Raw genomic sequence first — 25,932 nt, forward strand, 5'->3', positions numbered from 1 at the left:
AAGTAAATTTCCGTTTCAGTTGTGAGGATAAACAAATTTTCTTTTAACAGTTGAATCCTTTGTCCAATGTTTTAGATAAGAAATGGAATGTGAATATACTAAAGACAGATTAAGTGAAGCCCTTGTCCTCGCAAGAACTAGAGCAACTGATTTCGAAAGCGTGAAAAAGCTCAACTTCTGGTAATACTATTTTATTTACCTTGTCAATCGATATATCTGTTCCTAGAAAATAAGGATTAGAGCAGCTTCTGGGATCGTACTCTTGAAACCCTGTACAGAACTGCAATCCTCAATCTGCATGAAACTATTTGTTGTGGCAATTGATTCCAATTTATAACTGTACACGGATAAAATGAATATTTATAACTGTCTTTAGATGTTTGTATTTGCCTAAATGAGTGTGGATTGCTGTTTGGTTGTATTGACTATTGTCTAGGAATCCAGGTCCGTTTGCGCCCAATCACGTTCGCCCCCCTTTCACTTTCGCACCCTACACGTTCACGCCCAATTTTTATTGGTTTTGTGTTGAACAATTTGTAAACGAGTTTTGATAAGTGACTTAGTGTATTGCTATAAATATATATTTTTTCATTGTTTCTAAATAAAGTGAGATTCTGACAAGGTTTTTTTGTGTCATGGAAAATGTATTGCTACATGTATAAACATTTTTTTTTTCATTGTTTTTAAATAAAGTGAGATTCTGACGACCAGTATTTTATTTTTGTGTTGAATAATTTTTAATCATGTTTTGGTTAACATTGTAAGTGTATTGTTATAAATATGGGGGGGGGAGGGGGGGGGTCAAATATTTTTTTTCATTGTTTCTAGTAAATAAAGTGCGAATCTGACAACATTATTTTGGTGTTGAATAAATAGTAAGCATGGTAAGTGTATCGCTATAAATGTTTTTTTTTTTTTTTTCATTGTTTCTAAATATAGTGAGATTCTGACAACGCTTTTTTTTAATGTGTTGAGCCAAGCTGTTAAAAACAATTATCTTTCATGTTTTTATTTAAAATCTTCAAAGTTTTACTCATACCAATTAAGCTAAATACATGCAGTATTTACATCAAAGCAAGTTAAGACAATTAACAATCATGATTTTTAAACACTCAACAATAACACCAAATTAGGCTGTGTATAAATACCAGTTAGCAGTAATCTTACATAATTAACATTTAATAATTAATCATCAAATCAATTTAAAACAATATTTTATTTAAAAATTCTCGAATTTTTATTTATGAAAATAAAAATATTTTGATATAAACATCTACAAAACATCTAAAAATTTACCAGGTTTTTGAATAAAAAAAGGTTTTCAAAATGACGAAAGTTTTTCAACATGTTCAAATCTATTTCATCACTTAAATTTGAAAAGTGTAAAAATATTTTCGCATGAAAATACTATAATTCTACCTGTCTTCATGTTTTTGACAAGTGTATGACCCTCATCTAATTAACGTTTACAACAGGAGTTATAAGTTGTGATTACAGATAATCCGCTTATCGCCATCAGATGGGTCACTAATCCGTTAATTAAGAAACCTCATAAATTATTGACCATCATAATTATTTTTCCCTGTAAAATCGGTGTGTTGGCATTTCAATTTCAATATTTCTCAAACGACCACAATTTGCAGTTCGTTTTTCATAGTTTTGTCATTTGAAAAAAAAATGTTTTCCCCGCGGACAGTTCGCATTTTAATTTCAATATTTTTCAAACTATCACAATTTGCAGTTTGTTTGTCGTTGTTTCATCTAATGAACGAATTTTCATCATATTTTATATAACTTTTCATCAAAAACTTTCAACAATTTCGATTAAAGAGAAAGAACTTTATTCAAAACGTTCAGAAATATTTTCAAAAGTCGAACAGGTGCACTGCTTCCTTTATTATGTACTGCACATGCGTGAAAGTATTCTTATAGATTAGACATTAAAAACGTAATATACAAACTCATTAAGTATCAAAATAAACGAAGGAGACAAATATATTTCTTACTATTAAGCAACTTGATTTAGAAATATGATAATTTCCTGTCGTTTGTTAATAAAATGCTCCGCTGGGCGCAGCTTGATACGACCGCAGAGGTCGAACCCTGAACAGTTGGGGCAAGTATGGACACAACATTCAAGCTTGATACAGCTCTGAATTTGGATTGTGATTAAATATTTGACACAGCATAGGTTTTTGACACAGAATGAATGTGGTCTTAGAACTTAAAATTTTGTAATATACCTATCATGGTCCAATATCCAAAATCTAAATACATACATGGTTAGATTCAGCATATCAAAGAACCCCAAGAATTCAATTTTTGTTAAAATCAATTAAAAAAAACTAAATTTAATTTTGGACCCTAAATTGGACCTTAATGTAGACTAATTTGAAAACGGGACCAAAAATTAAGAATCTAAATACACGGTTAGATTCAGCATATCAAAGAACCCCAATATTTTTAATTTTTGATAAAATCAAACCATATCATTATTATTTGCTTTTATATATAAATAAAAAATAATTAACTTAAAATGGAAAATTTTAAAGAAAGAAAAAAAGAAAAATAAAGGAAAATTAAATCCCCCCACAATTTTTTGAACCCCCTTATGATTCATCACCCCAAAACTCAATCCCAGCCTTCCCTTTGTGGTATGGTACCTTGCAGTACAATTTTAGAGAGATCAATACACTTGAACACAAGTTATTGTCTGGAAACTGTAAAAATGCTCAATATTCCTAAACGTTTAGGACAATTACCCCCAAACTCAAACCCAGCTTTCCCTTTGTGATATGGAACCTTGTAGTACAATTTCATAAGGATCCATACTTACACACAAGTTATTGTCCGGAAACTAGAAAAATGCGTTTTTTGCCCCTTTTTGGCCCTTAATTCCTAAAATTTTGAGGCAATTACCCCAAAAATCTATCCCAGCCTTCCCTTTGTGGTATGGTACCTTGCAGTACAATTTCAGAGAGATCCATACACTAACACACAAGTTATTGTCTGGAAAGTAGAAAAATGCTTATTTTTGGCCCCTTTTTGACCACTTATTCCTTAACTGTTGGTACCATAACCCCCAAAATCAATCCCATTCTTCCTTTTGTGGTATTGAACCTTATGGTAAAATTTCATAGAGATCCATTCACTTAAACCAAGGAATTGTATATTTAAATATACAATTCCTTGCTTAAACTAAAGTTATTGTGTCTTCGGATGACACCGGATGACGACGATGCCAACGTCATACCAATAATGGCAATATACGACCGCAAAAGTATAAAAACGATCCAATCCATGGATGAATCCCGATTCACTCTGAATTAATTATCCTCCTGTCACTTCCCGTTTTCATTTCCTTCAAAAAAAGAAAGTAAACGTGATCTATTCTTGTTTAATTTACAATATAGTACAGCCATTAGAATCGTGCCAACAAGGATTTCTACAAGCTGCGCCCAGCGGAGCATTTTTTGTACAAATCCTTGGTTCCAAGTTTATAGAAATGAATTCCAAACATCGATTTAACTGTTTTTACAAGGATAATGATTATGCAGTGAAATAGTCGTTACAGGTTCATTTTACATTTATGCTGTGATTCCTGGTTTTAAAAAAAAGGTACCCAACTTTTGTCAGTCAAGGGTTTAACTTAAATAAGTTATTAGTGAAAAATAACATACATGCCGTTATTGTGGGCTAAAATATCAAAAAACTGTGATAACATATGTATGTTACATGTTTCAAAGAGGCAATATACATCCTTTACTTTGTTAAATTGTATACAAGTTCTATTGGTATTATTATTGTCCTTATGTATACTAAACTTTAGAAAGATATAACAGTTTATAATTTGCCAATCATGTATAGTACACCTATGTTATTACAAAACATATATGCCTGTAATAACTAAAGGGTGTTATTACAGCTTTTCTACATCTCTTCAAAGCCATTTCTCAGACATACATGACATATATCACAATGTATTTTAATTCATTGTAAGAAATAATGATCAGAGCATGTGATGAGGTTTTGAGCAAGCTTCCCAGTAATTCCCAATTAAGTGTCTCATTTTATAAGTTTATACATGCCTGTAATAACTAAGCCTTGCTATTACAGCTTATATAGTGTATCCCTTAAAAAAGCCTTGTCTCATTGATTTACCATGGTTGATCAAAAATGTATTAATTGAATTGGAAAATTAATTATCAAGGTTATGCATTAAGTTTCTGCGCAAAGTTTCAAAAAATCCCAAGAGCCCACTAAAAATAAAAATATATTTTGATATATTAACTAATAACAAACATATGTTACTACAGATTAAGAAATAAAGAGCAGACAACTCATGAAAGTATCTGTAATAACACATGTATGTTATTTTTCTCTAATAACTTATTTAAGTTAGACCCTTGATTGTTTGTTGATCAGGAATGTCCCCTGAAAATAACTGAAGCGAAATTGTAAACTACATGTAAAAATTCGGATCCTTATTAGATCTTATTGTAATCTTCATATTTAACCACCACATCTATCAAATTATGCAATAACTGCCTGAGCATGCCTAAGTCCTTCAAAGATGTACAGCTAGTAATACATATCTTTGGTCCATTGCTTTTACCCAAAAAGAGGTTGATTTTCATCTCACACAAAAGTAACTAAATTTAAAGCCCTCAAAATCCTAGCTGAAACCCTGAGGGACTTCAACATTTTCGTGTATAATTTTGTAAAAGAAAAACAAGTCTGTATCTTAAACGCCTAATGTAAAGTGGGTACCAATTTAAATCTGTCATACTAGTAACTGAGCTGATGTTGTGGAAGTGGTTGCATGTGAAGCGGGCTGCTCTTCTCTGTACTATTTCAATTTCTGTAATTTGTTGTTTTTGATGTGGATCTTAAATGGTTGAGCAGTACTCGAATTCGGTCGGACAAGAGCTTTAACTTTAGGTGAGGCTATTTAAGGTTTTTGTGAATAAATCCAATAGACTGGTTTGCTTTAATTTTGATATCAATTATCAATATGTTTATCCCATTTTAAGTTTGATTGAAGAGTTGGGCCTAAATATTTTGAAGAGTCAACTTTTTCAAGTGGGTGATTTATATGTAATTTGCAAGTAAAGTCTAAAGGTTTTGTTTTTGTGTTAATACACTGACTCACTGATAATGTTGCATTTATCAGGGTGAAAATGCATGAAATATATACCATGTACATGTATACAGTTGAAAATCTTGGAAATACAAAAAACAAAAAACACTTGATCCATGAAAGCAGCAATGAGTATACCAACGGAATCTGAAATTCTATCAATAATCTCAAATGTCGGGTAACTATATTTTCATTTGTATGCCCCTGTACTTTATAGTTGATAGAATTTCCAATTCTTGTGACTATATAGTCAACCACCCTGGTCGGACCAACTTAAAAACTTATTATTTTTTTATCAGAACTGCTGTTGACCGGAACAACCTTGAAGACAGTATAGTGACAGCAAAGTCGATAGCTATAAAGTGGCACTATATACATGTACCCGCAATCAGAACTAATTGCAATCTTCATCCTTGTTGTAATAATACCCATACACTACAGATAACAGTGGAATACCCTGTGTTTATACGGCCAGTGATATTGTGCATTACCTGATTTTGTCATATCAGCAATGTAACATAGAATTGTTCATGTTATTGTTTTAATTTTCCAAACAGACACAACAGGTTAAAATTAACAAGTTTGGGCAAAAATTTGTAATTTGATTTTATAAGAAAATTACAATCCCATGTTTCATCATATTTAACCATTTTCTGTTAAAATCGATGACATCTTCAGAAAAATTGTTTCATCATTATTTTAAAGAAAGAAATTTAAAATAAATATAAATTTTTAGAACACAAACAGTCATATTTACAATGAAAGAACCTTAGTGAGCGCGCTCACATACCCCACGTCCCCACATTGTCATTGGAGAAATAAAATAAGTGTAAGAAAAAAAAAATTGTATCAGAAAAAAAAATTGAATCGTATTTCCTGTCGATATGCACATCTACATAGTATGTCCTTATTATCTGAAAAGGTTTCATGAAATTCTGTTGTGTGGTTTGAGAGGAGTTGCGATGACAAAAGGTTGCAGTAGTATATTGGGCAAATAAGTTCAAAGAGGCGTAACTCCTGGAAAAAAAATTGAATCGTAATTTCCTGTCGATATGTACATCTACGTAGTATGTACTTATTATCTGAAAAGGTTTCATGAAATTCTGTTGTGTGGTTTGAGAGGAGTTGCGATGACAAAAGGTTGCAGTAGTATATTGGGCAAATAAGTTCAAAGGTGCGTAACTCCTGGAAAAAAAATTGAATCGTAATTTCCTGTCGATATGCACATCTACGTAGTATGTCCTTATTATCTGAAAAGGTTTCATGAAATTCTGTTGTGTGGTTTGAGAGGAGTTGCGATGACAAACTATTGCAGTAGTACATTAAAGTAAATAAGTTCAAAGGGGCGTAACTCCTAGAAAAATAATTGAATCGTAATTTCCTGTCGATATGCACAACAACATAGTATGTCCTTATTATCTAAAAAGGTTTCGTGAAATTCTGTTGTGTGGTTTGAGAGGAGTTGCGATGACAAGAAACAGGACTGACGGACGGACGGACGGACGGACGGACAGACAGACGGGTCAAAAACATTATACCCTCTGCAACTTGTTGCGTGGGGTATAATTATTCATACTCTCTTATATTTATTTGGACATCCTTTTAACATGAATGAATGTAAGGTTAGAATCACACACCCAAAAGTTCCCACTGTATAGCATGCAGAACAATCACTTTTTGGAAAAATAATAAATCACCAAATTTACCTTTTTCAAACTGTTTAGAATGAAATAAAAAAAGGTAAGATTATGAAAATGTAATGATGTATTCTTACTTGAATATGTATAAACATGTATACAAATGTATGAAAACAAGATTTTTTCATACATGAATCAACTTTTCAAAAGATTTACATGTGTAGGTCTATTATAAATTATATATCGTTTATATATATAACAGTAAATTTGTTGTTATTAAAGTTAAGTCATTCATCATAACAGATTAAACAAGGTGTGCAGTTTGTGTCATTTTGGCATTTACTTAATTTCATTTTTTTACAGGGGATCTGGCATCAGAGATGTGAGTGTGGTAAAGAAACTTCCAAATTTAGAAGTATGTAGCTTAAGGTAGGCAATTGTAAAATATGTGACATACTTTCTTATAACTAAATTTAAAGTATTATTTGTTAAATCAGTCCCCTCGGAACTGTTTTTTTTATTTTAAAAAATAATACAATTGATTATAATGATTTGTAAATTTTGATATATCATGTATACAATATTGTATGTGTGTACAGACAATTTTGAAGGTGAAAATTACTATGACATTGTTTGGTTAAAGTATTAGGCCTTAATTATATATTATAATTTAATTATCCTTGCATCTTTAGCACATCTCTAAAGAATGTATCCAATTGGTGCAAACTGACATTAATGCATTAATTTTTTTCAAATGTATTTATTTTTACTCACTGAATTTTATTGGTTTTCAAAAACAATACATGTACATGCTATTTGACATATCATCAAAAATATGAAAAATGAAATTATTTGCATGATTAATAAATTAGCTTCTAATAATTCTTTGTAGTGTGAATAACATATCGACATTGGAGGATTTTGCAGAGTGTGAAAATCTCAGGGAAATATTCATAAGAAAAAATAAGATTGAAGATTTATCAGAAATATGTCACTTAAAGACATTGCCAAACTTGAGGAATTTATGGTTAGCAGATAACCCATGTGATCAGACAAAAAACTACAGACAAACTGTGTTAAAAACTCTTCCAAATCTTCAAAAGTTAGACAACATAGGTAATTTCATGTGGTTATTTGATAGTAGAGCATTATAGGGCAGAATTCTGCCCACAATTTGCATATTAAGCATCTTGGTTAATTTTTAAATTCCATCATGTATCTAGATATAATAAAGGATAACATCCATAGAACAATCTATATGAATATCATTTCAGATATATATATAGCATCACATTCAATTAATATAGTATCATATCCATAACACAATCTATATGAAGATCATTTCAGATATATATAGCTTCACATCCATAACACAATTTATATGAAGATCATTTCATATACATGTGTACATGTAGCATCACATCCATAACAAAACCTATATGAAGATTATTTCAAATATATAGATATAGCATCACATTCAATTGATATAGCATTGATATCACAATTCACATCCATAACACAGTCTATAAGAAAATTGTTTCAGAAAGCATCCCATTAAATATAACAGCATCACATAAATGTGATGCTAAAATAGCTAGTGGAGAAAACTTGAGTATGGTAAAGTTTTTAGTCAAATATGCCAATTTTTTTTCGTGGATACTTAATTTCGTGGATTGTAGAAAAATTATATTCTTGTGGATATTTTATTTCATGGTTTTGCCAAAGTCTGCATACAGGCCTATAGAAAATTTGTACTTCATTGAACATTTAACTTTGAGGTTTACCTACGTGACCTACATGTACCATGTATACCCACGAAATCCATGACAATTGGTATCCAATGAATAATAATAATAATAATAATAATAAATAATAAATCCACAGTATATAGAAGTACATATGAGACATAATTTTTCTTTAATTTATGTCAAAGGGAGCAACCATTTAACTTCAAGAGGGCGGTTATGGTTTTTTGTCTGAGTCCGAAATTTTATTTTAGTATTTTGAAGCTATCAGTAAAAAATTTTCAAAATTTAACACTATAAGGTATTGGGGAAATCTTGATACAGAATTATTTTTTTTTGTCATCTGCTTTCATTAAATTGGGGATCAAAATAAAAAACCATACCCCCTTGAAGTTAAATGGTCGTTCGCTAATATAATTATTAGATTCAAGATGCTGTAAATTCAGAAATTATTGCGTGCATTTCTTATTGCGATTTTGTCATTTTAGACCATAATGCAATTATTATTTTTGCAATACTGAGAAAAATTCCGCTTCATTCATATAAAATAAATCCAAAATGCGAGTTTAAATTATTGCTATTACAACCCTGTCGCATTTTTCGAAATAATAAAAACATCGCAATAATTTCTAAATTTACAGTATTTACTTTTACAAATCATTAGAATACATGTATCAACTGAATTTCAAATATTTTAGCTGTGTCAGAAGATGAACTTGCTCAAGCTCAGGAAGATGGTATAGACTTGTCACTTGATGGAGTTCAAGATGAAGAGGTCAACAATGAGATAACAGATGAAACACAGCAAGAAATTAATAATGATGAAGAAGAAAATAAGATAGACGAAACAGAAAGTGAAATTGACACTAAGTCTTCTAAAAATGAAACTCCTATTGCAAACGGTGCTACTAAAAAAGATATCAATAAGAAGAAAGAACAGAAGACGAAAGAAAAACCTCTTGAAGATTCCATGTTAGACCCAGTTACATTGTCTTGGGAGGAAACAAAGTAAGTGCAGTGGAGGCACCAATACCCCCTCCCCCTGGCTCAAATTAAATGTGTACATGTACTTGTAAAAATGTTTGGCGTGCATAAATATTTTTTGGAACCCTGGTTGGATTGATTATGATGCACACACTATTATAGTTACTGTATAGTTATTTCAATTTAATGGCCTCATGTTGACATACTTTCAACAAGTGCATGAGGCCATGGGTTTTATCCCTGCCTATGTCAAACCAAAGACTTGAAAATATGTTTTTGATACTTCTATCCTAGGCATTTATATTATATAGAGTTTATTTAAATAAGAACAAAGTCTGTTCAGCTCTGACTCAGAACAATGTGAATGAATAGGGTGAATCGATCACCTAAATGCAGTCTGAGGACTAAAAAATATTGGCTGGCACAAATTTTATTTTGAACCCTGATTGGATTGAGTATAATGCACACAATGTAACTGAATCACTGCATCAGTCCCCTTTTATATTTATAAATCTTTTGACATTTTTTATCACTATGATCTACTTTTCATACTGCAGAAACATTGATTATATTTTTCTGTTTACAACAAAAATCAATTTTTGAAACATTTATAGTGCCATCATGAAGTCTTCCTGCCAATTGTTATATTTTTGAGATAGCAAGATTAACAAGAAGTTGCACTTGATGCTGTGCAAAGTAAACTCCCACTTGAAAAATTCCATGCACAGTGTGTAATTTGTTAGAAATTCATAGTTTCTTTTAATAAACAGAAAGTATTTGCCAAACGCATGTAAAAATCTCTCTTAAGTTGTTACTGTATAATAAACAAAACATTAGAAAAAAACAGAACAAACCTCAAAATCATTCCATTAAACAGAAACTATGTAATATGTGATAAAAGTTATGAATAGAACAAACATTTGAAGAATGGACAAAAAATGCGAGATTAATTATTGTGATTTCAGGAAAATCTGAATACAAATTTATATATCAGATATCAGAATGCCAGTTTTTACTATTGTGATATATCATTCAGTCACATTATTTGCATTAATAAAAACCTTGCAATAATTTATGAATTTACAGTATTAAATTCTTTTCTTTAATGATACATGTAATATTTGCCACTTAATGTTAAAAACATTGATTAGATAGTCAATCATTTAATCCATGTAATCATAATGTATGTACTTGTAATGCTTTCAGTAAAATCAGGGAAGAGTTGGGATTGAAACCTTTACCATTAGAAAAGATAACATCTCCTAGACCAGTACGGAGCACTAAAGAAAAATCGAGGGTATGTACTTTTTACATTATATTTACTACTAAAATGTAGTGTTATAAACAGAATGGTTGGTTTTAAAGGGAAACTTCGCAAAAAAATAAAAAATTGATATTATGTCCATTCTGTATAAAAAAGCACAAATTCATAAATATTAAAGTTTTATTCTGCTAGATAAGAGATCACCATCGATTTTAAATTTAGAGTATCAATTCTCTGCGTGCGGCCATTTTGACATCTTCTCGGTTTAGAAATCACGATATATCTATAAACCACAAAGGACCAAAACCAGCAGTAACCTAACGTAGTCGCATTTATCCGACTAACTAACTTGATACGGAAAATGTAATTATTTTTTTAAATAACTATGGTCTGCCGTTTTTAAACTGTTTTTTCTTTACGAAGTTTTTGAAACAAGAAATTTATATGGGAATTAGTTAAAAAGTCAAAGTTCAATGTCATAAATAAGTGTTCCGTGTAAAATCGTTTTCGAAAATCTAATTTGTTCATAATTCTTTTATGTAATAAACTTATTTAAATAAATTCGGACCTTCTCTTATCTGATCACCAGCATGGCTAAAGGAATTATTCCCTGGGGTATTGTGAGGTGACACGTCCAGGTATTCAAGCGATTTCCTGTCGGGCTTAAAAACTCTTATTACACAATTACATAAAGCATGTTCATGCATCGCTTCACTTTTGAGGGTATTGATCAGTGTACACAGCCGATAACTTGTAACTTTCCATTTTGAAACTATCAGGTGTTAATATCTCTGTCTTGCGTGTCCGATAGTGATATACTAGTCATTACTAAACTCATACGCTTGTTTATAAATAACATTTCTGGTGTAAAGAATGATATTTATGAAAATCTAAATAATTCCCAAAAAAGATTTGATAAAATAAAAATCTATTTACATATTTTTTCCAAGGGTAAATTGGGGAAAATGTAAGTATATACTCGTTGTCAATAATGATGGACATTTTGAAACATGAAAGTCTATTGATTTAACAAAAATGTACGCACTTGTCGATCATTGGTTTATACGCCTAGATAGAAAGTTACGGAACTTTAGATAGTCGCAATTAAAAATTGTATATTGAATATAAGAAAGAACATCCAGAACCGATTTGATTTAAAATACAGGTCGATATCTAACTTGCTTTGGTTCATTGAAGTTATGGACACAGTAAAATCACAGATTTATATTTCAATTAGATTGTTCTCGAACAGTTGAAGAAATTCGTCATCATCTCAATTGTTGGGTATAATGTATATTAATGTGAACATGGTTCTAATAGAACCTTATGCCAATTTTCCTGTTCCGACATGCATGTAATATATATGCCACTGGACGTACACTAATGATCCCCAAAAAGTTTATTTGAAGAAATAAAGAAACTTCACTCCGGATAGACTGGTAGTAGTTGTATTAACGTCTGATCAGCTTGAGGGTTGATTAATTTATTACGTTAGCTTGTGGGGGAATAAACCATTCCCAATATTGCACTTATGCATAAAATATTAAAAAGGGTAATATAAGAGAAAATATAAATACGAAAAGTCGTAACTATACATCTCTAGTTAACGACAATCAACTATATAAATATCTGAATCTGATGTGACTTACCGTTCATTTCTAGTGGTTCATCTCTTTCATTTTTTTTTTCTTCTTTTTTTTTTTATTTGGGCAGGAACATAAACATTGTTAGATATAATGTTCCCAGGTTTGATGGGGGGGTGGGGTTGGAGGTCAAGTCTATCGAAAGTTACGAAATAAGAACATTGTATTTATGAATTTACAAGAAGAATTCTGTTCTTGGACGTAGTTTTCTTCTTCTTTTTTTTTAGTTCAGTGATTTAAATTGAGAAAAAATCTAGTCAGAATTTAAATCGTTCCGGCAATCCCCCACCTAAGACTCCTCTAAAATCATGAATGGTCATGCTTCACAATCATCAGAATTTACTTTGCATTGGTACATTCTGTATCGATAGTGATTAACCTTGACATTTCCGGGTATAACAGAGCTACTTGTATATTACCTGTATGTGGTTAGGTACATCGTCCCATGAGGTCTTACGTATACAGGTTCACATTTATAATGGTATCTGATATAACAAGGTTTTATGACATTCACACTTCTGCATGTTCTGTATACCAGTTTCTTATCTTATTTTCAGACCGAATGAGGATGTGAATATTTTCCAGGAAAAATATTGAGTATCAAAGTATCAAATTAATTTCGGGATATTTTTCTTTCTTGGTATTAAATCACAGAAATTTAAAGAATATACTGCTTATAGATATAAGAAGATGTGGTATGAGTGCAAATGAGACAACTCTCCATCCAAGTCATAATTTATAAAAGTAAACCATTATTGGTCAAAGTACGGTCTTCAACACGGAGCCTTGGCTCACACCGAACAGACATATAATTATATGTATATATATGTCTGCGGTATAGACATGGTTTATGAATGAATGAAAAGTCTTGCAAAGGTACAAGATATAAAGCACATTGAAAATTGATTCCGCCGGTCTGTCTCCATTCAATAAAGGAAAGTTGACGTTAGATTGATTCTGTAAAATTTTTTTAAACATCGTTGGTCAAATAGCTAAAGTATTTGTTGTGAGATGTAGAATATTTTAATAAGGACATTCCCGATTTGGTAAATGTAGATTTCTTTGGACGGACCAAACTATATTAATGTAACTGATAATTTTCTCTGCACATTTAAATATTCAAGGTTACCGATGATAATTCAAAATAGCACAGTTTTTTGGTTTATACGCTCGTTTTCGTGGGCCATTTTTATTTATAAAATTATTTCATTGAAAGTTATTCAGAATTCCGATGTTACAACAAAATAATCACCCATCTATTTAAAAACTGAGCTAACGCAAAATATAAAAAAATATATATAACGGCGATTCAGGTATTTTGCCACCATATTCCTCCCCAAATAATTATTTTTTTCTGTCTCAAACCCACATTTCTCTTTTATCATTTTTGTTTTATCTTTTTCAACCCGGAAAATAATTTTTGTTCGTAATTATTCGATCTCATTCCAATAAGAAAATATAAAAATATACCACGGCTATCCAGTTATTGTGCCACCATATGGCTCCCCCAAAATAATTATATTTCTTTTTTTATTTTCTGTCTCAAACTATCACTCCCGTTTATCATTCATACGAAATGATGTTCACACCTGGAACGGTGAACCGTGACGGCTAAAATTCACTGAGTGAATATCAAAAGATTAGAATTACAGAATGCAAACCTTTAAATACCTTGAATTTAACCACGCATTCAACAGGTAGTCACTAAGTGTCACAGTACAATACACGTTGTATTTATTTTACACAGTACTAGCGAGAAATGTTTGCTAGACTGAAGTAAAAGGTGAGAATACAAACATGCATTTTTAATACACTATCAGTTATATATATGTTTGTTGAAAATATCCGTTGGAAAAAAAATTCATAAAAATATTCTGTTGTATGATTTACTTTTATTACTATAATGACTATAATCATATCAGAAATCCTTAAAATATAAATCGTACATTTTATTTTTAAAAGTTGCACGGCTGATCACTTTACTTTCTTAATTATTAGTTGGTTAATAGCTACGCCAAAAGTCGTCGATGCGCTTTAAAACGCGTTATTAGATGATTAAAGAACAAGACTTAAATGAGATTAATTCCACTCCCGGCATGCAAAAAGACTTAAACTACGTCACAGAAGTCAGGAAGTTCGAATAAATAAAATTAATAATTCCCAATTTTCTTCTTTATTAGTTTTCATATCCAGATAAAACTTGGTGAATATGTTTTTTATGGTATTATGAACATAATAAGATGATAAGTAAAAAATCGCGAATTTTCCCTTTAAGTCTTTAGTACATATACTTTAATATAACATCAAATTAAATTTTTTACTGCGTCAGTCCTCTTTTATGTCCTAACTTTTCATGCTGGAAGAACTTAATAGGTTGCATTTCATATTTTTGTTTTATTATATATAATTGCAGATCTCTATAGAGGTTGGTCTCTTATCCTTTGTGCATTTTGGCCTAATTTTTAACTCCTGTGCCCTTTTCACTTGTCAGAGCTTTAAGTTGAAATATCTATCTCTTTTATTGCTCAGTTGTATTCTGTAATCCAGATAATTTTGAAAGCAACATATTTACATATCTTTTTACAGTAGAATAAAATCAGACGCATTAAGTTGTTGCAAGGATGTCCAACTTCTATATGCATATGTCTGAAAAGTTAGAAAATCACTTAAATAATTTCGCAAAGTAAGCAAAAAAGGGTTTAACATGAAACACATTGATATTATAAATCTAATCATACAAGATTACACAAATGCTTAAAATAGTTCAAACAATTAAGCTGTAGCTGTATATATGCAGAATTAATTAGGGCCCCGCCAAATGGCAGATGCCCTATAGTGATTAGTCTATCCGTCTGTCCGTCCGTCCATCCGTTTGTAACAAATCGTGTCCGCTCTATATCTAGAGAACCGTTATGATTTCAAAGTTTATACTTGACATGTATATTAACCAACACCAGAGGGTGTGTCATAATGTATGTACAACTTCCTAGGTCAAAGGTCAAGGTCAAAAACTTTGGTTTTAGTTGACAACCCCATGTCCTATGGTAAAGATCGTGTCCGCTCTATATCTTGAGAACCATTATGATTTCAAAGTTTATACTTGATATGTATATTTACCAACACCAGAGGGTGTGTCATAATATATGTACAACTTCCTAGGTCAAAGGTCAAGGTCAAAAACTTTGGTTTAAGTTGACAACCCCATGTCCTATGGTAAAGATCGTGTCCGCTCTATATCTTGAGAACTGTTATGATTTCAAAGTTTATACTTGATATGTATATTAACTAGCACCAGAGGGTGTGTCATAATTTATGTACAACTTCCTAGGTCAAAGGTCAAGGTCAAAAACTTTGGTTTCATTTGACAACCCCATGTCAAATGATAAAGATACAAATTTTTTACCACACATTATTCACAGCGGGGCCCACAGAGATGGCTCCAATCTCAATGATATCTAGTTAGAATAAATGTTCATCAATCAATATTTCTCTTTCTTTGAGGAACTGGCAAAGGAGAGACTTAGGTCTGGTGTTTTCGGAATTGGTGGTATTAACAGTTTTAGTGACTGAATTAATTAGCAATTTTCAATGTTAAGTTTTCTGCTTAAGTTAGTATGAAAGGATCTACTTGTGATAGATCAATGATAGTTGTATGAAGTTGCATTACTATCAGTACATATCAGTTTGACAACTATTTCAAGGCCCTGCCCCTTAGGACATGGTCCAGTGACTTTGAATTAGTTAGCAATTTTCAATGTTAAGTTTTCTGCTTAAGTTAGTTTGATAGGAACTACTTGTGATAGATCATTGAAATGTTGTATAAAGTTGCATTACTATCAGTACATATCAGTTTCATGACTATTTTGAGGCCCTGCCCCCTAGGACATGGTCAAGTGACTTTGAATTAATTAGCAATTTTCAATGTTAAGTTTTACTGCTTTAGTTATATTGTGTCAACACTCAACAGTTTATTTAAGTTTGTAATTAAGTGGAACCACTAATGATAATTTAGTGATATTTTGTAGGCTGTTGTATTACCATTGGTGCATCTAATTTCAATGGAGATATTAAGCCTCAACACTATAGTCATGGGCCTTTGACTTTGAAACTTTTTGCATAGTTTACATGTTACACAGGCGTTTATATCTCTGTGTCAACAGTTTTATTTTATGTTATGCAGAATTCTTATGTGCATAGTGAATCAATTTTTTATAGAGATTAGTTTATTCTTTGAAAATATTAGATCTGCTTATTTCAGGAAACCTTTTAGAAGGGTATTTTACACCAAGGGTAGACTTGTTTACAAGTAGATCTATGAAATTGTATTGTTAATAGCTTCAAATTCATCATGGACAACAACATGCATTTAAATAATTTTTGGGAAAACACTGTATATATTGAATCCTTTTTTTTCAGAATGCCCATGTGTTACAAGCTGTTTTGCTTCTTTTAAGAGAACTTGATAAAGACCATCTTGCGATTGTTCAGAGCACGATACAGAGGATGATGTCATCAGACTCTTGAAACACAGATTAATTTTTTACACTTTAAACCATTCATAAATGGTTTATTCTGTATTGTTTGCTTATAAGACATACTACAAGAAATAGATGCTGTGATCGTTGCATGCAACTTGCATTTATGTATTAATTCCATGTTACCAGAATGAAATATATTTTTCATTTTTTTCATTTGAATTATATTTTGTGTACTACTCCTGATATTGTTGCATGGGAAGTTATACAAAGTATTAACTATAAAAGCATTATTATAAACATGAGGGTCTGGTTGGGGTTTACAGAATAGACAAAAAAACTGGGGAAGAAGTGCAGAATAAAGGGCCAAAAATATAAAAAAAAAATAGACCAAAGTATAAAGAATGGGGTGCTAAAATATAAAGAATAGAGAATAATGGGCAAAAATATAAAAAAAAAGAGAAAAATTGCCTAGAAATTAAAAAAAAGAATACAGAAATGTAGGACCCCCCCCCCCCCCTCCAGACCCTCACACATGTCCCCAGGTCTCAAAGGTTTTGATGTTCAAATAATACTACAAAACTCATATAATTTTTGTACAGATTCAGTATGGTTAAAGGAAACAATGATTAAAAGACACATATATATTTTCATGAAACTACAGAAATTAAATTCACAAAATGTTTTTGCTCACAATATATACAGGTTAGTATAAATTTGATTTATTCAATATAGCATTTTTTGGGATATGGAACTGCAGCATGGTAGGGATGGAGGGTCAAATATTAAAAAAAAAGATATTTAAAATGTGATTTGTGTTAACATGAGAATACAATCCAGTACTAAGGCATCAATTATAAACTCGGTATATCAGAATATACTTATGTCATTTAATGATTTTTTTGGTAAAACTTATAAGCCAGTAAATCAAGCATTATGCAATGAATAAAGGTAAGCATTTTTTTTTTCGTATACCTGATGATTGGATATTTAAAGCCAGTAGTGAAACATACAAAAATGGGTAAGATTTTGTAAGATCTGTAATGGACCCGAATGTCTTATTTTATCTATTATGATCGGCAAAAAATTATAAAATTTGGAAAGTAAACAAATTATTATTTCAGCATCACAAATCATAAAATATTTTTTTCAAATTTAGTTAAATTATACCATCATACATTTTTTGTTATATAGAAAAGATATTTTAGTGCAATAATTAGCATAGATATTTACCCATCTAATTTTTACAAATTTTCTCTAAATAGAGCAATCTAGAATGATAGTATTGTTATTATGTATATTATATAAAATAAAAATGCAATAAAATTTTTCTTGCCGATACATTTTTTGTTGTAATTTTCAGCAGGAATGATTGATTTATTCCTATAAGCCATCTCCAGACAGCCATGAACTAATTCGTTATCTATTTATTGTAAGTGTCATTTTGCATTTTCTTGTTGGATACAATGTGTGATATTAATTAAATTGTTGAATGTGGACATCTTTTTTATGGCCCTGCAACAAAGTTGTCGGGGCCATATAGTTTTACCCTTGTCCGTCATTCCGTCATTCCGCAACAAACCATTAAATGCCTTCAGATATTGGGCTGATTTTTGGTATGTGAGTTAACCATGATGAGTTACAGATCATGTTTATGTTTCGTTCCGCTAGATGCTAATTTTTGCCGAAATTACGAACTTTGGACTTTGATAAATTGTTGAAAATCACAATTATACGGACTTTTTTTCTTAACGCCTTCAGATATTGGGCTGATTTTTGGTATGTGAGTTAACCATGATGAGTTACAGATCAAGTTTTAGTTTCGTTCCGCTCTACTAATTTTTGCCGAAATAACTGGCTTTGGACTTTGATAAATTGTTGAAAATCAGTTATACAGACTTTTTTTTCTAATCAACCTTTAGATATTGGGCTGATTTTTGGTATATGAGTTAACCATGATGAGTTACAGATCAAGTTTAAGTTTCTTTCTGCTCTACTAACTTTTGCCGAAATTATGGGCTTTGGACTTTGATAAATTGTTGAAAATCACAGTTATACAGACTTTTTTTCTTAACGCCTTCAGATATTGGGCTGATTTTTATATGACCGCAAAAGAATTTTGGTGGTCGTATATTGGTATGACATTGGCGTCGTCGTCGTCCAAAGACACATTGGTCTTTGCACTCTAACTTTAGTTTAAGTGAATGGATCTCTATGAAATTTTACCATAAGGTTCAATACCACAAATGGAAGGTTGGGATTGATTTTGGGGGTTATGGACACCAGGCCAAAAATAAGCATTTTTGTAACTTCCAGACATAACTTGTGTGTTAGTGTATGGATCTCTCTGACATTGTACCACAAGGTTCCATATCTTAAAGGGAATGCTGGGATTGATTTTGGGGGTAATTGCCTCAAAATTTTAGGAATGAGGGGCCATAAAAGGGGCAAAAAACAAGCATTTTTCTAGTTTCATGACAATTACTTGTGTGTAAGTGTATGGATCTTCCTGAAATTGTACTACAAGGTTCCATATCAAAAAGAGAAAGCTGGAATTGAGTTTGGGGGTAATTGCCCAAAATGTTTAGGAATAAGGGGCCAAAAATATGCATTTTTCTAGTTTCCAGACAATAACTTGTGTTCAAGTGTATGGATCTCTCTGAAATTGTACTGCAAGGTACCATATCACAAAGCAAAGGGAACGCTGGGATCGATTTTGGGGGTAATTTCCTCAAAATTTTAGGAATTAGGGGCCAAAAAGGGCCAAAAAACAAGCATTTTTCTAGTTTCAGGACAATAACTTGTGTGTAAATGTATGGATCTTTATGAAATTGTACTACAAGGTTCCATATCACAAAGGGAAAGCTGGAATTGAGTTTGGGGGTAATTGCCCAAAATGTTTAGGAATATAAGGGGCCAAAAATAAGCATTTTTCTAGTTTCCAGACAATAACTTGTGTTCAAGTGTATGGATCTCTCTGAAATGGTATTGCAAGGTACCATGCCACATAGGAAAGGCTGGGATTGATTTTGGGGGTAATTGCCTCAAAATTTTAGGAATTAGGGACCAAAAAGGGGCAAAAAACAAGCATTTTTCTAGTTTCAGGACAATAACGTGTGTGTAAGTGTATGGATCTTTATGAAATTGTACTACAAGGTTCCATATCACAAAGGGAAAGCTGGGTTTGAGTTTGGGGGTAATTGCCCTAAACGTTTAGGAATATTGGGGCCAAAAAGGGGCCAAAAAACAGGCATTTTTCTAGTTTTTAGACAATAACTTGTGTTCAAGTGTATGGATCTCTCTGAAATTGTACTGCAGGGTACCATACCACAAATGGAAGGCTGGGATTGAGTTTGGGGGTGATGAATCATAAGGGGGTTCAAAAACTTTTGGGGGGGGGGTTCCTTTTTTTTTTCTTTAAAATTTTCCATTTTAAATTGATTATTTCTGATTTATATATAAAAGCAAATAATAGTGATATGGTTTGAATAGGTAAATTAAAAATCTTTAAGTTCTTAGACCACATTCATTCTGTGTCAGATACCTATGCTGTGTCAAATATTTAATCACAATCAAAATTCAGTGATGTATCAAGCTTGAATGTTGTGTCCATACTTGCCCCAACTGTTCAGGGTTTGACTTCTATGGTCGTATCAAGCTGCGCCCAGCGGAGCATTTTATTTGAAATGGTATTACTCCAATTCTTTCCATAGGCAAGTAAGAGTCAGTATGATTACAAACTGTCATGATTTTCAAATAATTACACTCAAAGGTGTAAGTATTAATTGGAAACAACCCCAATCTTAATTCGACACCACATTTAATATCTCAGGACCCAGCAAATTACCGTGGTATAAGTCTTGTCAGCAATCTAGGTAAACTATTCACTACTATATTGAATAGTAGATTATTGAAGTGGGCATCAATGAACAATATTTTATCTGATGCACAATTTGGTTTCCGTAATGGTTACAGTACAGTAGATGCTGTGTTTTGTTTATATTCTGTCATACAAAATTCTTTTTGTAAAAGTAATAGATTATATTGTTGCTTTGTTGACTTTTTAAAAGCGTTTGATACAGTTGATCGTCTATGTTTATGGTACAAGATTTCTAAATTAGGAATCAGAGGAAAATTGCTTAATATTTTAAAATCAATGTATAGCAGTGTAAGATCTTGTATTAGATTTGATGGATTTAATTCTAAATATTTTTCAAATAATCTTGGCTTAATGCAAGGAGAAGTTCTTTCACCTATATTATTTTCATTTTATGTTAATGACTTTGAGAATGAATTCATCATTAATGGAAGCTGTGGACTTGAATTTCAGGACATAACACTTTTTTTATTAATGTATGCTGATGATATGATATTGATGTCAGAATCAACCCAAGGCTTGCAAAATATGTTAAATACTTTATCTGGTTATACTGAGAAATGAGGTCTTTCGGTTAACACTAAAAAAAAACAAGATCATAGTAGTTTTTCGTAAAGGTGGGAAAATTAGACCTACTGAGACATGGATTTATAATGGTAAACCATTAGATATTTTAGATCATTTTTGTTATCTGGGTGTGTTATTTCCTTATAATTGTAAATTTTATATTACTCAAAAACACTGTGCTGAACAAGGCAGGAAAGCTATGTTTAGTATGAGGAAAAAGGCTTCATCCTTATACCTGAACACTGTTACTTCTATTAGTTTATTTGACACTTATGTATGTAGTATTTTAATGTATGGTTGTGAAGTATAGGGTGTTCATAGAGCACCAAATGTAGAAAAAGTTCATTTGGACTATTGTACAACATTACTAGGTGTCAAGAGGTCGACTTCTAATGTAATGGTATATTATGAATTAGGAAGATTTCCATTGTTATATGAGCGAAATTTTAGGATGCTCAAATTATGGTCTAAAATTCACGGTAGTGAAAATTGTATTATAAATTTAAGTCATGCTACAAAGATTTAGTAGCAAATAGTAATAAATGCAAAAACTGGGCAACTTGTATTAAAACACTGTTATATGATCTTGGTATGAATAATTATTGGGACAACCAATCGGTACTTTGTTTGGATAGTTCATTTTTACAATTAACCAGACAACGGCTATATGATCAAGCTGAACAAGAGTTACATTTTACGCTTGAAACATCACCAAAGTGTAGAATATATAAGTATATTGTGTCAAATGTAGAAATACAATTTTATTTACGAAAATGCATTCCTATATTAATGTCTCGAAAATGGATAACGAAAATTCGTCTGTCCTAACACAATCTAATGTAAATTGTATATTTATGCAAAATACACTGATGAACTGTATTGTTCAAAGTAATAAAGAATTGAATTGAATGACCTGTTACATAATTAAATAGGCACAATTTATTACACACCTAACTGAATACACACATTCTTGACCTCAATAGTAAACCTACAAATGTATTATTTATTTTGATCTACACTACATTCAAATATTTTATTAATTTTGCTAGCTAGCTGAATGATTAATCAGAGGTGGTTTTCGTTTCAAAGAAAAGACAAAAAACGTAAAAAAATATGTATAAAAAATGCAAGCAAATTTTATTTCACTTGTAAAATCCAGAGCTCTATGTAAAATCAGTTTCATTATCATCTGACATATTAAGTCAATAATGAAGATCTAATTAATTAGTTACAATTATCAGAAATTTGGTTGAAACAATTAACAAAATTGCGTAATTAACTCTTACCTGAGCATTTTCTGCAATAAAATTTGTTTGTTTGTTCTACATTAATATCCCATTATATTGCTATTCAACAGTAATTGGAAATATCTCAGCATTAGGTATTTGTACATTTAAATTTGAATACAGGAAATGTATTTTTTCTTAATGAAGAATGAACACCAATTTTGATAAAAATTAGTTATTATTTTTTTTTTTCATTTTTGTTGTTGAGAAAGTGCATTTCCAAGGCCTCTTTCTGGAAATTATTAAGCCAGTTATTATTAATGGCCTATAAAAAATATATTACTAATGTTTGACGATTTCCCTTTCCGTTCATGTCAATACCATTAAATTGCAAATATTTATATACTGTGAAAGTACTTATATTCGTGGGTATTGATTTTCGTGGTTTGAGCAAAATTGACATGTTTGTGGGTTCTTAAATTCGTGGATTTTAGTTTTCTGAAAAAAAATTGAAGGAAGGGTTTTATGCTATCAGAAAAAAAAAGATTCTTGAGAATAATTATATGTTATTTTACTATCAAGTATACGACTTTGCAAAATAGTGTGTTCATTTTCACTTACCTCGGCTTCCATTACTGACAACATTCTTCAAATTTTAAATAAAATAATCGTTTCGGAAATAAACTGATCGATTCATCTATAATGACAAATGGTTTCGATTGAAGGAAATTGCAAAGTAAACATTTTAATTATTGCACACGTGTAATCAGATGTGATGACACTATAACCAACAGATTATCGATCATCAAAGGTGTTAATTGAGCCATAAACATGTCACTTACAGAAAAAAGTAACAACAAATCGGTCTAAAATCCGCTCAGGACCTCCTGAGTGCACGCAGGACATAAAAAGTGCACTGAGGACATGTAATAGATGTTTTAGTAAGCGTTGAGGGTATGCATTCGATAGATAATTTAAATTTTGATCTTATAATTTTTGTCTAAATAAAATCAATCCAATTTTAAAGAAGTTATTGAAGTTTTTATCGGCACGCGCCGTTTTCCTGGGATATGTCATGCATGACCGGTGATTAAATTGAATACGAATTATCTTTATTACTTAAGAGTGACTCAGTAGTGATGGTAATACACATACGAGTAAGCTTGGCAAACAAACACAAAATGGTTTCCTTGGAAAAATCAGAGACTTATGTATATATGTCTCTGGAAAAATAAAGATAATAAAGCTTTATTGTCTTTGCAAAAATGTTAGATATTTAAAACTTTTTGATTTGTTTGTAATAAGTGAAGCCAGTTGAAAAATTTAAGAAATCTACATAATTTTATGTCTTGTCTGGTCTAAGTCGGGAAATTTTCCATTCAATTAATTTCATTGTGTGGCGTTCTTTGGGATAAAAAAAAACCCTTTCAACTACGAGGAAACTAATATAACATAAGACTTCGTAGGTGTGGTTCAGCATTGATAGTAAAAAAAAAAAGGATCATGCATCAATAGAGCGCCTAGTACATTAAAAAATAAACTGCTTCGCTGAGCGCAGCTGGATACGCCCGCAGAGGTCCAACCCTGAACAGTTGGGGCAAAAATGGACACAATATTCAAGCTTGATACAGGTCTGAATTTGGATTGTATTAAATATTTGACATATTATAGGTTTCTGAATAAATGAAGTCAAAGAACTTGAAATTGGTTATATGGGTTGAATTTATATTCAATTAAAGATTTCTTGCTGTGGTGCAATACTTAGTAAATCTGTTGTCAGACTATAAACAATTAAAGTTCAATTAATTCTCAAGTCATATATATTAGAAATTTATGAAAATGTAAAGGGAGCTTACATCAATATATATAAACAATTCACCAAAGTTTCATGAGAATTGCAGACAGCATTTTTGTGTTATTGTCCGAAAACTGGAAAATCACCCCTTTTTTAATGAATAAAACCCCATAACTCAGACATGTAAAATGTAAAATTTATAAAATTCTAAACGGAGCTTACAATAGATATAAACAATTCACCAACGTTAGTGGCGGATCCAGAACTTTTCATAAAGGGGGGCTGACTGACCTGAGGGGGGCCGCTCCAGTCATGCTTCAGTGATTCCCTATATTATCAACCAATTTTTTTCCACGAAAGAGGGGGCCCGGGCCCCCCAGCCCCCCTGGATCCGCCTATGAAAGTTTCATAAGAACTGCTGAAAGCATTTTTGATTTTTTGTCTGAAAACTGGAAAATCCCCCACGCCATATTGTGAATGCAGCAAACAAGAAACAACAGAACACTTCTTGCTACACTGACCAAGAAACTAACAGGAAACAGAAGACATGCTAAGACAGATGGAAATACTGAACATTCCAACAGACATACGATCAATATTGTAACCATCAAAGAGAGAAACCTACGACGCAACAGCTCAAATTGTAGGGGAATATATAGCTAGATCAGGGCGTTTACATTGAAGAACTGGCACGCCCTGAATGCCGATCCTGCGCCTAAATAAATACTCTAAGTACCGTGAGAAATTACCATGAGCAATGGTGTACCGTATAAGAGGAAATGGTAAGTACAGAGAGACAAAAATTAAGTTATGTCAATTTTGACCTTAGGATCAGGATCACTGATAGTTTGAGCAATCATGATATGTCTCATATAGGACATGTGTCCGCTCTTGAAAGCAGACTGTCCATGATTTAAGTCTGGTGAGTATGGACTGGGACTATTACACTCACACATATAAGTCCAACAGAGAAATATAATTGTATACAAATATATCATGATTACAAGGGGTATTTGCCAAAAATACCGGTTGAGAGGTACAAATTTCCAGAGCCGTTAGGCGAGGGAAATTTGATTTCCTCGAAACCGGTATTTTTGGCAAATACCCCTTGTAAGCATGATATAATTGTTTAATTCCACCGAATGTTCGACCTCAGAAAGTTTATTATAATCAGGTATCATATGGAGTTTCTACTTGAATGTAAAAAAATTTGTATACACTGCAGCTGTGCTATTTGCGCAGTCAAATTGCATTGGCCGTACAATGATTTCTGATCATTTTTGATGTACAGTCACTGACCGTATATATATCTCCCTGTTTATGATAAGCTGGTTCTCGGCTGACTACTACACTTTGTTCATCAGTTTCGTGAAGCGTAATACAAGCGGATTCCAGTTGTATGTGTATGACCGGTTGACAATGCGTTTCCGTTGAGTTTTATTTATTTTGAGTCATTAAAAGTACCGGTTCGCGGAATTTTTACGTCATTCGCTCCAAATTCAATAATGATGCTTTTTATCCTAAATATTTCATTTGGAACCGTATATTTAGAATGACCATGAATTTGTCATTTTAGAAT

The 25,932-nt window shown here is 31.6% G+C and overlaps 1 protein-coding gene across 1 annotated transcript; it reads left to right on the forward strand.

Annotated features, from left to right (window-relative positions):
* The first annotated feature begins 8 nt into the window (after window positions 1-8).
* LOC127729912 (cilia- and flagella-associated protein 410-like) lies at window positions 9-17,296 on the forward strand. The gene is made up of 6 exons (XM_052237847.1): window positions 9-180; window positions 7,141-7,206; window positions 7,670-7,893; window positions 9,221-9,530; window positions 10,713-10,803; window positions 16,830-17,296. Exons 1-6 carry the CDS (start codon window positions 83-85, stop codon window positions 16,935-16,937), a joined length of 897 nt encoding a protein of 298 aa, XP_052093807.1. The 5' UTR covers window positions 9-82; the 3' UTR covers window positions 16,938-17,296.
* The last annotated feature ends 8,636 nt before the right edge of the window (window positions 17,297-25,932 follow it).

This window comes from Mytilus californianus, unplaced genomic scaffold (assembly GCF_021869535.1).
Source record: "Mytilus californianus isolate M0D057914Y unplaced genomic scaffold, xbMytCali1.0.p SCAF_2, whole genome shotgun sequence".
NCBI classification, from domain to species: domain Eukaryota; kingdom Metazoa; phylum Mollusca; class Bivalvia; order Mytilida; family Mytilidae; genus Mytilus; species Mytilus californianus.

What these genes read in the sequence shown, in the direction of transcription:
- LOC127729912 (XM_052237847.1), top strand. Translation starts at nt 83, where the DNA reads ATGGAATGTGAATATACTAAAGACAGATTAAGTGAAGCCCTTGTCCTC. An exon ending in TTAGAAGTATGTAGCTTAAG is followed by an intron (nt 7,207 to 7,669) that starts GTAGGCAATTGT and finishes AATTCTTTGTAG; the next exon opens with TGTGAATAACATATCGACAT. An exon ending in GCACTAAAGAAAAATCGAGG is followed by an intron (nt 10,804 to 16,829) that starts GTATGTACTTTT and finishes CTTTTTTTTCAG; the next exon opens with AATGCCCATGTGTTACAAGC.